Source organism: Ornithodoros turicata, chromosome 1 (genome assembly GCF_037126465.1).
Source record: "Ornithodoros turicata isolate Travis chromosome 1, ASM3712646v1, whole genome shotgun sequence".
Lineage (NCBI taxonomy): Eukaryota > Metazoa > Arthropoda > Arachnida > Ixodida > Argasidae > Ornithodoros > Ornithodoros turicata.
Genome location: NC_088201.1, coordinates 594,175 through 606,249, shown reverse-complemented (window position 1 = coordinate 606,249; position 12,075 = coordinate 594,175). Strand labels below are relative to the sequence as shown.

Genomic DNA, 12,075 nt, shown 5'->3' with positions numbered 1-12,075 from the left:
TCGTGCACAGGGCGCATACGCATGAAGGTGAATTTGGTGAATGTCAACCTATAAAATTAATTATTTTTGTTCAGGAAGGTTTCACACTGTTTGTTATTGTAAGGTAATTCCGTTTTTATATTTTTTGTTTGTTTTCGTTTGTTCGGTTTTCGTGTGCTGTTCCGCGGTTCTCGTTCGTTATTATGTGGTCTGGTATTGTACGGTTCTCGTTTGATTTTTTCCTTTATCGTAATATGTTCTACGAGTGTCTCTGTGTGTGTTCTGCAATAAGACCTCGATCCTTATTCTGAAGGGGCTCACCACCAGCAGTGGGGTGGAGTATAGACCCTGGCGATGAAACTCCCTATTCCTCATCTTAAAATAACGTTATTGTCACGAGTGCTTTGCAGTTGTTCAGCTGTCAGCGTATTTCATTACAGAAATTCGAAGCGCTGTGCACGAAGAGCACGCACATGCATGACTTATCACACACGCTGTAGGAGCGACTGCACATACGAGGTTAACACAGCAGTTTATTTACTTCCACCGTACCTCACAGATTAAAAGAACAGTGGAACAAATTGGCTAGGTTCTGCATCCGATTCTTCGGCACAGCTGAGCGACTGTGAGGGGAACCTGCAAGCACAAGCGCATTGTTTATAGAAAATACATGGTCTTGAGATGTCTAGGAGCAGCCACACACTTTCTTAGTACGCAATGGCACCAGCGAAGTAGCAATGCAAACATGTCCGAGTTGTCAGGTGCATATGCGATACGAATAAACAGATTTTTCCTCAAAATAAAGAGCTTACCTGCGAAAAATTATCCCTCTTACTCTGTCCGTGTGAAATGTACTCAAAGCTGCAACAAACTGGCATGACATGCCCTTTAGTTTAAAGTAAATTTTAAAAAATACGGGCAGCCCGCTTGAAGTAAATGCAGACGACAGAATGCGTTGGGCCCACCAATATGGCGGCCGGTGACCACGGTGTAGCTGGGCGAACGCAATGCATCCGACAGGTCCTGGTAGCACGTCACACTCGGCGCCCGTGATCGGCGGCCAAGCCGTTGGTAAACAATGCGGTTGTTTCTGCGCGACGTTTTGGATGTCTTTCAATCACAGAAATTATTTTTATCCGATAATCTCGCAGTAAAATGCACGGATTTGCAGGTAAGGCCTCGTACTGTTGACGACCGCACGGTAAGACCCACTGAGCCAATACGATGTACGTACTTAAACTAAGGAGAAATGGGTTACCATGAAAGATGAAAGTCACTGAAAAGGCACTTCTTAGGCAATTTGAGGCTTTGTTTGTGTCTGTCCCTTCTATGTTGTTCCAGCCTCAGAACATCAGTTTATCTCTTGTTGGGTTACCATGTTGCGAAAGAAGCACCACATAGTTCACGCTGGTAAAATACGTTGATCTCTTGGCTTTATGACGACGGAAATCACTCGGTAAGCGGCAAAACGACATGAAAAACAAAGTCACATGACCTCAAAATGACGTTTTCTATTACGTGCGACCAGGACAATATGGCAGTTTTGCCAAAAGCACCTGCTTGAGGGTAGCTACAACAATGGCGGGTTTGTGACCCCTGTGCTTTTAACACACGGCACTGGAGGCGCAACCACCACCAAGCTCCCCAACCTAGAGGTGTGCGCCGTGGGCATTTTTTTCGGCGGCGGCGTAGAGCACGTTGAAGGCCCGGCGGCGTCACGCCGATGCTGTCATATCGGCGTGCGCCCCGTGGGCTGTCAATATGACTGATAAAAGAGAGAGGACGCTGACAAGCTGGTGCATACTTGAAGAAGGAGGAACCAGAGACACGGAGGAGATAGGGACGGACACAAAAACCGTGTCCGTCCCTATCTCCTCCGTGTCTCTGGTTCCTCCTCCTTCAAGGCTGTCAATATGTTCTCTTCTCCAAAAGGGGCGCACGAACACCTCACAGCGGGGGTATTTTCTCCAAGACACCGCGACGGTGGCAGTATTTACTGTATCTTGCACCAAACAAATGCGTCAGCACTGGATAGTATTATGGAAGAAAACCGAACACACAAGGAACAAGAAGGTCGTCGCCCAAGAACTTCGACTGGGCGCGTTAAGTGCTGGAGAAAACAATATAGCTAGATAATCAGAACGACGAGCCATCCCTTTAATGGCAAATACACGTAACAGTTATAGCGAGTGCTGAACGTTCACAGGACGGCGTGAAAGCTCTGTCCACTGATCCAGTGGCTCGAACGGAAGCATGCGAACGTTAGCAAACAATATGACATAAGGCGCACCCACCACGTCATTGAACAGTATTTTTGCAACCGGTCTCGGTGGCTCAGTCGGTAGCGTGTTCGCCTTCTGATCCCGAGATCGCGGGTTCGAACCCGGCCGAGGACGCCATCAACTTGGTGGCAGGGTACAAGTTGCTTAGACACGCCGTCTTCCGCGAGGGACGTTAAATACGGGGTGCCGTGTGATGAGCTTTCATCGCACGTTAAAGAACCCTCAGGTGGGCAAAAGCAATCCACAGACCGACCGCTGTGGCGCTCATGATCTCAGTTGTCTCACGACGTAAACACCCAATTATTATTATTAGTAGTATTTTTGCAAAGGCTGTAGTTATCATGGATAAATGCTGTAAAATCATTTGATTTCGCAGCCCTAAATTTTCGCGAATCGAGTAGGGATATATTCGCAACAACTAAATTTCGCGCGCTCCTCGAGTTCCTCGAATTTTCTCGATTCGCAAAATTCGCGAAAATTGAGGTCTCTCGAAATTAAAACGGCAATCCACGTGAGACGACCAAGTGCTTCGGAGCGATCGAGTGGTGGAGCGATGATTGGTGTAGGTGCTAATCTGTTGGCCAGATAGATCGCTTTCCAACCCCGATAAGGCGAAGCTCGCGTCATTTCTGCGCTCGGAAATTGCGTACTTCTTATTGTTTCGGCTCATTTGCATAGCGACATTCAGCGTCGGACATTTCAACACACGTGCGCGTTTAAGAATTTCTTAAACATGGAATGGCTTTCAAAAATGAATATCTTCCGTTCTGCTATACGCGAAATCCCTTAATTAAAGAATTAATGAGTTTGAGGTAATTAATGAACTCAAAAGCGGCATCTATTTCGTTCCGCTATTTTTTAAACAAAAATTTTGGGACGAATAAAAAAAAAACAGCACACCCTGTGTATGGATAATGACCAGTGCTATGGTGTTGGTGGATGACCGGCAGACAACCTGCAAGAATTGAATGACAAGTTTTCCTGGAGTTGTGCCTCCAGGGTCGACTATGAAACGAAACTCTAAAGCATAAACAGCATATCAGGAGATAAAATTGTTACTGCTAAAAACACCACAAATGAAGCTTGGAACCTAAGATGAAAAAACAAACGAACAAAATATTAGGTATAGGAGATATTCGTTTATAGAAAGTGGATCAAAATGGGCACATTACACACCCGCGCCGATTTTTCAACATCGGCGGCGGCGCGCCGACAGTTTTGGTACGGCGGCGACGGCGAGGCCCCGATCTCCGGCGGCGGCGCACACCTCTATCCCAACCACAAGCCTTTCGAACTTGCGCCACACATCACGTGCTTGTGAGTTTATCGATAAAGTACATTTTCAACTGTATAAAACTTTCCAATTTGCTGACTGATTTGCAAAAGTTTTCGTGTTTTTGTGTTGTCTGCTTTTACTTGTGAATCGTCTGCCGTGGTCTGGTGCAATCTCACGACAGAGGGTGTTTTCCTGTTTATATGCGATTGCTTGAGCTGACAAGGTAGATGCGTGGTTGGGGTGTCGTCGGATTAGAAGAGAGGATAACGCCCTGTGGTATGAACTGAACGACGATCTTGAAGGCTGATTGCGCAAATTCATGTTAGGTGATTTGACGGTGTCTTCATTTAGTTCGGATGAAGGCGTTCCAAGAATCGGTGGCATCGTCCTCTTGTGTTTGGGGTAAAAAGAAACGTTATGTTATGTTTCTCCGAGCCTGGTCCATTTATATGGCTGTTAAGAAAGCATACGATTGACAAAAGTGACGTTTCACCACGTCCGTTGAATAGCATATACTTTGCATTGCTTGCTTGTGTAAAGGACGTGGGCCAAAGATGCTTCTTTCACTGTAGTTGATGGACAACTAGTGATGGCTGAGGAGAAGCTAGAACCCAAGCTATGTGGCGTCTGCTCTGACAAGGCCTTTGGATACAACTTTGGGGCATTGACGTGTGAAAGTTGCAAAGCATTTTTTCGCCGTAATGCTCTCCGAAATAAGGCAAGTCTCTTTAATGCCACACCAAGGTGCTCTTGAGATTTTAACTTTTCTTCCTAAGACACGTCTGTCGAATTATTTACATTTATTTTGACAGTGAGAAAGACTCTTTCCTAAAAACTTTGTAAAATTTAATTACAAATTGAGCGCATCAAAGAAAGTGTTTCCTAGCATACATGGAACATAATTGTCAAGTTTTTCAGTCTCCTTGGCTTTGTAAAGTAACTGTCCCTTGAATTCTGGAGATGTAACTATGTTACCTTGAGTTTCACAAGCTAGGACTTGATCTTTGACAACAGGAATTCCGATGTCTCTTCAAGAATGACTGCGAGGTGAACACAAGGACAAGACGCTTCTGCCAACGATGCCGTTTGCAGAAATGCTTTGCCTTAGGTATGAAGAAAGAATGTATATTAACGGAAGCAGAGAAGCAGGAGAAACGAGCCAAAATTGAAGAGAACCGTCTAAAGAGGGCCTTTCGAAATGAAGATGGTATGCCGGACACGCCTCTTTCGTCTATAACAGATGAAGAGGATGAACCTCCACCAAAGATAGCACACACGGCAGACCCTCAAGTCAAATCTGAACCTGAGGATCACCTGGAGTCCCGTAGCTTGGATGCCTTAAGAGTGACGTGTCGTAAGCAGTGGGAAAATGGTTCTCAGCTTGTCCGGGAACGTGCTGTCCGTAGTCAGTTTCCTCACATTGAAGGCCGTACCCTTACTGAGCTGGAACTGACACGAATACAGGAACTGGCAACAGCAAATGAAGTGCTCAAACTCCCACTGGCATGTGACCCAGATCCGAGTTTGGTAGATGTAATCAACATGACTGATCATGCCATCCGAAGGCTGATTAAGATGTCCAAACGGATTGCAGCATTCAAAACTTTGTGTCAAGAGGATCAGGTAGCTCTGCTTAAAGGTGGAAGCACAGAATTGATGCTGTTGCGTTCGGTTATGTCTTACGATGCAGAGCGGGATTGTTGGAAGGGACCCGACCCACGGTTAATGTCCATCAAGTTGGACATCTTGAAGGAGGCTCGGGGAAATGTCTACGAAGAGCACAAGCGATTCATCAACGCTTTTCGTCCCGAATGGCGCGTAGATGAGAACATAATGTTGTTACTCAGTGCCATAACGTTGTTTACACCTGAGCGTCCCAACCTTGTGCATCGTGATGTGGTTATGTTTGAGCAGGACACTTATCTGTACTTGCTACGGCGTTATTTGGACACCATTTACACAGGCTGTGAGAGTCGATCCGTCTTCCTGCATCTAATGCGCAATCTAGAAGACATGCGAACTCTCAATGAAAATCAAGTTAGCATTTTGGTTGATCTAAACCCTCGAGAAGTGGAACCTTTGCTCATTGAGATATTTGACCTCAAATGAGGTCAAAATCTGGCTCTCATTATTGAGTTGTGTGGGGGGCTGAATGAATGCAGTAATGACCAAATAATTGCTTTAGATTTTATTTTGTTTAGTGCGGTCAACTGTGAAACAGTGTTGATAGTTTCCGTTTCAGGGATGTGTTTCAGGCATGCAAAACAGATTTTCCTTTTCTGGTGGGGGCAAGTGCTTTGAGTGTGTCTTTGAACAAAAGCAATGGGATTCCAATTTCTTCAATTCATTCTGGCTCAGAAATTATTTTTCAGATGTTGTTGCTACAGATCATTTTGTTATTCCAAAAGCTATCCAAATATTTTGTTTCTGCGTGTAATTTAAGAAAGGAGAAATGAAATGTTCATGCTAATGAGGAATATTTGATTACTTTGGAAACCTGCAAGAAATTTCTCATGTTCTAGATGTGGTATTTGGAAAAATGGGATGTATCTAATTAAAATTCAAGAATCTGCAGTACAGAGGTCATGCTATGTATTCTGCTTTGGTGTTTCTCTTGGGCTTGAAAGTTCCTTTCAAATGTTTGCAGTAAGGGAAACATGTTTTCCAGCTTTAAGACTCCTTTGAAGAAATGACTTGTTTTGCCTAGTTGGAGCCTCGGTGCCAGACAATCCGGCCTAGTCATTGCTCATTGTTTATGTCTTCTATGTGATGGCCGTCTTATGAACATTTACGTGAATCCCAATGAAATAAACGTGTATGACAACATTTTGTGAGTGTTTCGTACCTGGAATAGGTGTGTAAAATCTGCATAACAGCAACTTGACCACACATTTTATTACCAACTCTGTGGGTTGGTTGGTGGCATTCTATTGCAGAGCCGATTGTGTTCTCTCGGGTGTGTCATGTCTTCAAAAGACCTCTTCATATCATAGATTTTCAGAGTACATAGCCGTTAGAAAAGCAGGCGCACTGAGCAAAAGCTGACCGAGCATTAAGTCAACATATCGCCTTCAACTGTAGGTAAAGATTTCGACTGTTTCTGTCTTGGCCAACGAGGTGAGTGAACGATAAAAGAGATAGGGCGCAGACTAACTGGTGCATGATGATGAAGGAACGAATAACCGAGAGACACGAAGACAAGCACAAGAGTTCTGAAGCTGTGAGGTGAGTGAAGTTGTTGTTTGAAACAAATTGGGGACCACCCTTACAATTGACGAGAACACTTCTCAGGACATGGAGAATCTGAGTCTGAGTTCTGATGAAGATAGACGTAGCACGTAGGGCCAGACGTAGGCGTCTTTGTCACGTGATCTCGTGCCAGCTAAACCGAAAGTGTAAACATCCGGGTTCTTCTTCCGTCTTGCTCTGCGATTTGGGTACCCACCACAGACAACATGCGAGCATCCCCCAGTTGCCTTCACGGTAACCACCAGGATGATTCTTCGGATAAAGTCTATCGAGTGGCTCAAGGTTGAGCATTGAGCCCATGGATTGAGCCTGAGCAACCTAGGGCATCACAACATGGCGATTGGTCACGTGACCCGTCTTGCGCCAATCGCTCGTGACAGAGACAAAAGATCGCTTGGTTCGCTCGTCCAATCACAAGAAGGCTGATCACAGCTGTTCTAAAGATGGCTGGCAGTTTGTGACGGTCTGCTTGGTTCCTTTGGTGTGCGTATTAAGAGATCAAAGCAGTTGTCGCCATGTGGATTACAGGTAAGCCTGACCCGGCTTTTCAAAAGGACATGATGTTCAATGAACTCTTCTCCGAGTGTCGATCCGCTGCTCCAGGTGCTCGCCTGTCATATCCTGTTCGGAACAAATTAGAACGCATTTCTCACGAAGAACGCAAGGATATTGTCTCTCGTGTGCAAGAAGGTTGTGCACCGCTGTTTATCGCCTGTAAAAAAGGGAACCTGGAAATAGTGGACTATTTGGTGACCAGGTGTGGCTCAGACATTGAGCAACGCGGAGTTTACGAAGTGCCCGAAGATCGGTCGATCCATTTTGTGACACCGCTTTGGTGCGCAGCCGTTGCGGGCAAGCTGAACGTGGTGCAACTTCTTGTCACTTGTGGAGCAAATGTGAATAGTGTATCTGACACAGGATCCACTCCCGTCCGCTCTGCCTGTTTCATGACCCACAACGACATAGTTTCCTACCTGATCCAACAAGGGGCAGATATCCTGAGACCGAATTACAATGGTGGAACCTGTCTGATCAACTCTGTTCAGAGTGCTCCTTTATGTAAATACTTACTGAGCTGCGGGGCTGATGTTAACGCTCAGGACGTGCAATTCAAGACGGCGCTGCATTACGCCATCCAAGAGCACCGTTTCGACACAACGCAATTGCTTATAGAACACAATGCTAACCCGTACCTTCGTAGTCGCTACGGAGATGATGCTTTGCAAACAGCCTGCCTCAAGGGTTCCAAAGAGATATTTGAGTATCTGCTCACCACTCTCGACTATCCACCAGCTAGAATAGCAGATGCCTATGAACTGATAGGAACAACTTTTTTAGATGAGCATCACGATTTGCCAGCCACTCTCCAATGTTGGAGAAAAGCTCTGAGTGTGCGGGAGACGTACAATGTGCCCAAAGCCAATCCGACGGGTCCCTTTCGGAAGGCATACCATCAGGCTCACGTGAATGCGGAAGAATTTCGCACTCTCGAGGAATTAAACCTCATGGCAGTGGACATGGATGTCATAAGGAACCAATCTCTTCTCATTTGCGAACGAATTTTGGGCCCACTCCACAAAGACACCATCTATCGGCTCATGTTCCGCGGTGCAGCGTATGCCGACGACCTCCAATACCAGCGATGCATCGACTTATGGAAATACGCCGTGGAACTGCGGATCATCAAGGACTCTGTGTTACACAGCGAATCTGCCGTGGCTGCCATGGCGCTTGTTCGGCTCTGTCTGGACATGTATGAGAAGCACCAAGCGGGAGTGATGCGAGAAAAATTGGACATGCAAGATGTGACGGACATTATTACTCTCCTCGTTGAGCAGCTTGCTGAGGCAATGAGCGTGCTCGTCATTCGTCCCGTTTCCAAACGGCAACAAGACAACTTTGACAAGATCCTCAAGGTAGTCACGCATCTTTTCTACATTCTCAATGCTCTGCCCAAGGAGGATGAAAAGGACATGCGCCGTTTGGTCGCTCATGCACTCGCTCAAGATCCTCGTAATTCTGCCGGAGATTCTCTCCTCCATCTGGTAGTGAGCAAAAGCAATGTCCTCAAGCAGACCAACTTTTTAGAAGACACACGTCCAGCACTGTTTCCAGATGAGAAAGTTTCCCGTCTTCTTCTCGAGTGTGGAGCTGATGTGGAAGCGACCAATCACAGCATGAGTACTCCACTTCACGTGGCTTCCCTGCGAAATAACTATCGTCCCGCGGTGGTGAAAGTTTTACTAGAGCACGGAGCACACGTGGATCGTCGAAATGGTAATGGAAATCAGCCCCATAGGATGCTCCAGGGAATCCCAGAGTGTAACCTCAATCCTCTTCACTATGTGACCTTGAGTTGCCTGGCAGCTAGGAAAATAATGGAAAGGCGGATCAGGTACATCGGTGAGGTACCCGTCTCACTGGAGGGATTCATCCGTCTTCACTGACATTTTAATCTTCCTTTTATTGCATTGACGCGGCAGAAAGAAATGCTTTGTAGTGGTTTTCCTCTTTTTATCCCTCGTGGAAGGTCACAAATAAAAGGATATTGTGCTTTGGAACCTTTCTTAATTGAAATGAGTTTGCAATTTTGATATGATGAGTTTGATTTGTAGCAACAACCTTTTAAATCAAGATGATTACAGGTGCCAAAAAGTGGAATATTGTTTTGAGATACTTTGGTACCAACTGAAGGCTGCACATAGAGGTTTTCTGTTGTGTTACACTTCCTTAGCACTTGTTTTGCCCATTCAGCTTGTCACGTTTTTGTCTATGCAGCTGTAAAACCTGAGATAAAAACCCTGCATCAATGATCTATTGTACTGGTAGCTTATCGAGGCATGTGAAAGAACATGACTGTTGTCTGCAGCCAGATAAGCACCAAGTTGTTGCTACACGCCTGTAGAGAAGGACATCTACGACAGACCCATTTATTTAAGCGCGTATAATCGACGTATGTTTTGCCTCTGCGTTAGATAACTAGCATGAAATGCCAAAGTGACACTTGCAAGTGATTTTTTGTTGCAGTTACACACTCGTAAACTATACGTTTCAGTAATAATTTGTATCTATACATTCAGAGAGCGAATGTGTTTTTTAGGCAGTTTTATTTCGTGTCCCGAATGGAAAAAAAAGAAAATACGGGAAGAACGATAGCTTTTATTACTTTTAGCCATATCCAGAGTAATATGTGTTTTTCGGCGCAATTTTATTTTCCACTCCCAACAGTTTCTAATGTCCAAGAGTGAACTAAGGGCAATACGATATTGAGTGTTTATTTCAGTGCAGTTTTATGTAGAATCTGTAACATCCTCATGCAAAGGACAGGCCCGTCAATGAGACTATTGAAATTTGTGAAGGGCAATTACGTGGGAAGAATTAGCATGAGACGCTCCATAGGTTGTGCTTTGCATCGTCCAATGTTGGATGGAGAGTCCATCTCCAATAAAGCTGGTATCCTCCTTCAGGTGCAGGTCTTACAGGTACTGTTCAGGAAAAGAATGGGTTTTTGAAATTGCGCGTGTTCCGAAAGAACGCTTTTCTTCCTCTGGGGCATTTCCAGCTTAAGGAAAAAGAAACATTGTCATCAGTGAGGAAATTCTTCTTTTTGTGGGGTTAAACAGAGTCGCTCACTTTGGAGCGCGAGAGTTGCTACTTTCAACTTTCAGGTTTATTTGGTAATGTGCACGCGCAAAAGGGACACAGTCCCCGACATGGCGAGAGCACAGCCAATACAGTACTTAACGCGCCTTTTCTGTATGCTTATGACGCCAAAATGTTCCCGAGCCGTTTTTACAATCCAGGGATTTTTTCCAAACTGTCGTATAGGACTGTATCCACCTGCACAACCATGCTTCCCCACGGAGCATTCTAGCAAAAGCACCGCTCATGGGGCAAAACCCGAGTATTATATTCAGCATTTGCACTGTGCCAGAATGTTGACTTTGCAATGAACTGCTACGGAATATCTTGCAGATATTTCCCACAGTTCATATGCATATGGAGCAGCTGTACTTGCACTAAAATGAATGCCATTTTTTGCATCTTCCGCTCGAGTATTTTGGGGAATGGTCCTTTTATTTATCCACACACAGTAACTGTTTTCCTATAGGTTTCTGAAAAGGCCATTTTCTCTTTCAAATATATTATATTTGTGAGGATTGCGAGAACAAAAAGAGATTTTGCAATGTTTTGTGTAGCCTCGTGGATTGAAAGGTTCCTTCTGATTTCATGGGAGTTTTAATGCTACTTGGGGTCTGTGCTTCACTAATGACTCAGCAGCTAAAGTCGTTGATGACCGGGTGATTTCCGATTGCAAATGATATTTTTTAGGGAAGGAACGCTTGAAACAAAAAGTTATTTCCTTTTCACTAGTACCACCGAATATTTGTTGTAAAAAAAGCCGGAATTTATTATGCCGAAATTCCAAGATTTGGGAACATGAAATTATGCTGAAATCCCAGGATTTCGGGATGGGAACCTTAGTTGTTGCATCCCATTTGGCAGCACGAGATACCACACTTGTAAAGAACTTGTGCCACTGCCAAAACGTCAGTTTCTACATTGGATTTCCCTCTCCCCCACTACGCCCTCCGACAAAGAAATCTCTCCAAGCCACAGTCGAACAGAGACTGGTGCGGGTGCTGCAGGTAAGAGGCCCATTGTCTAATGGCATGCTAGGACAATCCAACATAGCAAGGGGCCCCTCTCCACTACTAAAGGTACCATGTCAGTCAAGTACTGGCTGCTCTGAAACTCCTCCAACGTCACCTGTGGAAATTGTGAGCTCTTTACTCACAGCCAAGGTCGTGTTCAAGACTGGGGAGGTTCCAATCCTACCACCCCCTCACTCTCCATCCACTTATAGCCACAGTTCCTTCGCGGTGCTAACGCTTTTCTCGCAGGTCGTCGTCATAAGGTTTTAGTCGTCGCAATCTGAGGTTTTAGTTGCCCTAATTCAACGCGCTTTGACCCCTCCCGGTTTATCGAAACAAAACTTTCTTGTGACAGCGAATAAAGTTCTGCATGCAACGTTTGGAAACGAAAATAAAAACGGGACCGATGACATTTACAATTCAACAGCTAATTTTTTTTTCAAGTTAAAAGGCCCATACGAGCACCTGCCGCAGAGCGATGTCTTGTCGAAGTAAAAGATCACTTTCAGGACTGCGCTGGGGGAATACTCGGGACAACTTGATGAAAAAAAAAAAAAAGCGCCCATGCAGATTTCTGCACCTCATGTGTTCGTCTTGGGAAATATTGGCAGTTGCGCATGTTGCTTCCACCCCC

The 12,075-nt window shown here is 45.1% G+C and overlaps 2 protein-coding genes and 1 long non-coding RNA gene across 3 annotated transcripts; 2 read left to right on the top strand and 1 right to left on the bottom strand.

Moving 5' to 3' along the window:
• Positions 1-492: 492 nt before the first annotated feature.
• On the bottom strand, positions 493-1,231 carry LOC135377220 (uncharacterized). The gene is made up of 2 exons (XR_010418098.1): positions 792-1,231; positions 493-615 (listed from the first exon to the last, which is right to left on the bottom strand). It is a non-coding gene; the product is annotated as an uncharacterized LOC135377220 (long non-coding RNA).
• Positions 1,232-3,872: 2,641 nt separating this feature from the next.
• On the top strand, positions 3,873-5,821 carry LOC135377218 (nuclear hormone receptor HR96-like). The gene is made up of 3 exons (XM_064609513.1): positions 3,873-3,939; positions 4,110-4,255; positions 4,552-5,821. The coding sequence occupies exons 1-3, from the start codon at positions 3,894-3,896 to the stop codon at positions 5,644-5,646; spliced, it is 1,287 nt and encodes a 428-aa protein (XP_064465583.1). The 5' UTR covers positions 3,873-3,893; the 3' UTR covers positions 5,647-5,821.
• Positions 5,822-7,160: 1,339 nt separating this feature from the next.
• Positions 7,161-9,352, top strand: LOC135377216 (protein fem-1 homolog C-like). The gene has a single exon (XM_064609510.1). The coding sequence runs from the start codon at positions 7,302-7,304 to the stop codon at positions 9,231-9,233; it is 1,932 nt and encodes a 643-aa protein (XP_064465580.1). The 5' UTR covers positions 7,161-7,301; the 3' UTR covers positions 9,234-9,352.
• The last annotated feature ends 2,723 nt before the right edge of the window (positions 9,353-12,075 follow it).

Bases quoted from the DNA above. Each gene is read 5' to 3' on its own strand.
- LOC135377218 (XM_064609513.1), top strand. From the start codon at position 3,894: ATGAAGGCGTTCCAAGAATCGGTGGCATCGTCCTCTTGTGTTTGGG. The intron at 3,940-4,109 runs GTAAAAAGAAAC...CTTTCACTGTAG, and splicing joins ATCGTCCTCTTGTGTTTGGG to TTGATGGACAACTAGTGATG. The intron at 4,256-4,551 runs GCAAGTCTCTTT...CTTTGACAACAG, and splicing joins GTAATGCTCTCCGAAATAAG to GAATTCCGATGTCTCTTCAA.
- LOC135377216 (XM_064609510.1), top strand. From the start codon at position 7,302: ATGTGGATTACAGGTAAGCCTGACCCGGCTTTTCAAAAGGACATGATG.